This window comes from Anopheles aquasalis, chromosome 3, assembly GCF_943734665.1.
Source record: "Anopheles aquasalis chromosome 3, idAnoAquaMG_Q_19, whole genome shotgun sequence".
Taxonomy (NCBI): domain Eukaryota; kingdom Metazoa; phylum Arthropoda; class Insecta; order Diptera; family Culicidae; genus Anopheles; species Anopheles aquasalis.
This window is the reverse complement of record NC_064878.1, coordinates 51,121,049-51,123,548: the sequence shown is the minus strand read 5'-3', so window position 1 is coordinate 51,123,548 and position 2,500 is coordinate 51,121,049. Positions and strand designations below refer to the sequence as shown.

General features: G+C 51.8%; 1 protein-coding gene across 16 annotated transcripts in view; it reads left to right on the top strand.

The window, feature by feature from the left end:
* LOC126574634 (AF4/FMR2 family member lilli) overlaps positions 1-2,500 on the top strand; it is a 159,316-nt gene that overhangs the window by 151,284 nt on the left and 5,532 nt on the right. For all 16 annotated transcript variants that reach the window (XM_050234924.1, XM_050234925.1, XM_050234926.1 and 13 more), the window contains one exon: positions 2,462-2,500. This exon is cut by the window's right edge and continues 116 nt beyond it. In XM_050234924.1, coding sequence (XP_050090881.1) covers positions 2,462-2,500 — 39 coding nt within the window. The remainder of the gene's footprint in view (positions 1-2,461) is intronic.

The following is a 2,500-nucleotide window of genomic DNA, read 5'->3' as shown; positions in this document are numbered from 1 at the left end:
AAAAGCATCAATGGATGGATGAGTGAGCAAATGGAATCACTCAATCATTCATCGGTCACCATCGGTCTGACGGAACGGAACCCGGGGTGGTGTACGTGCGCACCGCTATTCCTGCTAATCAATTTTCCTGATTGCTTTCCCGACACGGTCCGCGCTGGGCTGCGGTCTCCCTTCTTGCGTGCACCACTGGGATCGTTGGCCGGTGGACTGGCCTGTACCAGAAATTGCTCATTAACTTGAACAGGACCAATTAGCGGGGAGTATCGAAATGTTTGGTTGCCGCCGGTCACCAAACGGTGAGCAGCCAGGCGCGTGAGAGCTTTCGAGCGAGAGAATGTTTCGACATGCCTCGGTCCCCCAACCCCATTAGATTGCATACCCGATGGCCTTGGTTTCGGTTTCGACAAGTTTATCAATCGATCCCCAAAAGCCACCATCGTCCCCCCCGGTAGTTGCTTAGCGGTTTATAACCCGTACACAGTACCGCACCGGAATGAAATCGTAATTCTATCCACGCTCAAAAGTCCGGGATCCACAGCGCAATCGAATCCTCCTCCCTCCGTGAACCGAAATCTGTACTGTTCTCACGACATTAGGGTCAGAGAGAGGGGGCACGGGGATGGGAATGGTTTAATGAATTAATAAATTAGCATTATTTATGGCCGTTCGATTCGCTTCGCGCCTTCACTGCTCGTGTCACTTCTTCATTCCCATCCTGCCAAATGGGGGGGGGGGGGGGGGTGGATTCCTAATTAAGCGAAACAGATGATGCAATAATTTTTCCTCCAATTTTCCACTGCGCAGGATGGTGCTGCTCACCCATTTCACCCCTTCCTCCTTCGGGGGCGATTCTTTTATCCGACTGCCGGTTTCCGGAAAACTTCCCGGAACCACGTACGCTGTCCCGGGCATTAATTTTCCCGTCCCGGGCGTGATACGCTCGATTGCCCATCAATCTGCCGCGAAAGGCATATCATTCCCCCTCCATCACACCTGCCCACCCCGGCCCGGTGCTGATCGGATGGAGGACAACATTTGCGCCTCGGAGATAAACCTCGTTGAGCGACACGACACGAACGGTGTGTATGTGGGTATTCTATATCCTCTTCTGTCGGCCAACGTTGGTGTTACTTTCACCGTGATTGTCCGACATTAGCTTCACTAATAACATTCATTAGTTGTTGTCGGTACTAGCGATGGTGGTACATTCATTCCATGCACGTCCTGCCGAGCAGAGCCACGGCGTAGCCTCGGAGCCGTCCCTGGCCCCCGCCAGAAAGGCAACCATAATTTGGATGTTAGATCACCATTTTGCTGACTCGCGGCGGCGGGGGCGTCATGGCCCATTCCCCGTCCAACAGTCCGGGGAAAGGATTGCTTCTTCTTAAAGCAAGCGTTTGCGCGTGCGGTGTTCGTTTGCGAACCACCATGCGTGTCGTGGTCGCTGTTAAGTCAATCTATTACTCTTCCACAATTCAGACGGTTCCACCACATTATCATTACAATAATAATGGACCATAAGCTGGTGAAAGGAATTGTGGTACCATTGCCACCATTTGCTGATGCTTCGAAGAGATAGGAATTTCAACTTTCCACACCGCTCTGCTGCTCCGATACGGGCATACACCAGCCAGCAAATCCAATGCTCCATATGGCGTTAAAAGCTCAACGAAGCTTGAAGCAACTGCGGATGCATGCAGAACCTTCCAACCATCTTCACCGATCCCCACCAACGGGAGGGCAGGGGTGATTTGAGGATGGTTCCGAGAATGGTTCCAAGGAGGGAGTAATTTAATTTGCACATTTTATCCGGGTTCAGCACCCTTTCCTCGCGTCCTCACATATGCCCCTTCCCGGGGTTCTTCCTAATCAGTAGCATTACGATATGTGTGAGAAGACACCCATAGCCCGGGGATATCGCTGCTGCTGCTGCTGCTGCTGCTGCTGCTGCTGCTGCTACTAAAGCTCAGCAAGATCTGGAACGTGATAATCGATTACCAACTCCTGCGCTGGCTGCTCCTCTCGATTCATCCGATTCAACTTCTGTAGCAAGAACGGCGAACAGTACAGCAAGTGAAGTGGCCTAGGCCAGGAGCGGGGGAGGGGGGGGTGGATTTCATTAACCGAAGAAGCATAGATTCGATCGAACTTTTACATTCGATTCATTGAGTTTCGGTATCCGGTAAGCCACCGAACGGTGCTCTTCATCGCCAGGCGTTCAGAGAGAGCGAGAGAGAGAGTGAATTGAGTTTTGAATTTTTGATGAAATACTTTCATTATTGGAATTGAAACACGCGCCTCCAGGGGAAAGGGGTCTCTCGTGGGTGGTGGGATGGTATGCGGTTGATTAAATCTAAAAGATTGATTTTGGTCCTTTCGCCGCCACCAAGGTGCACGCGGTTGCTAGTTACGCCCCTAGCTTACACGAGTTTCCTTCCGCTCTTCTTCCACCTTTCTGTAGGCGGCCGCCCCACTGCTGAAAACTCCACTCTCGCAGGCT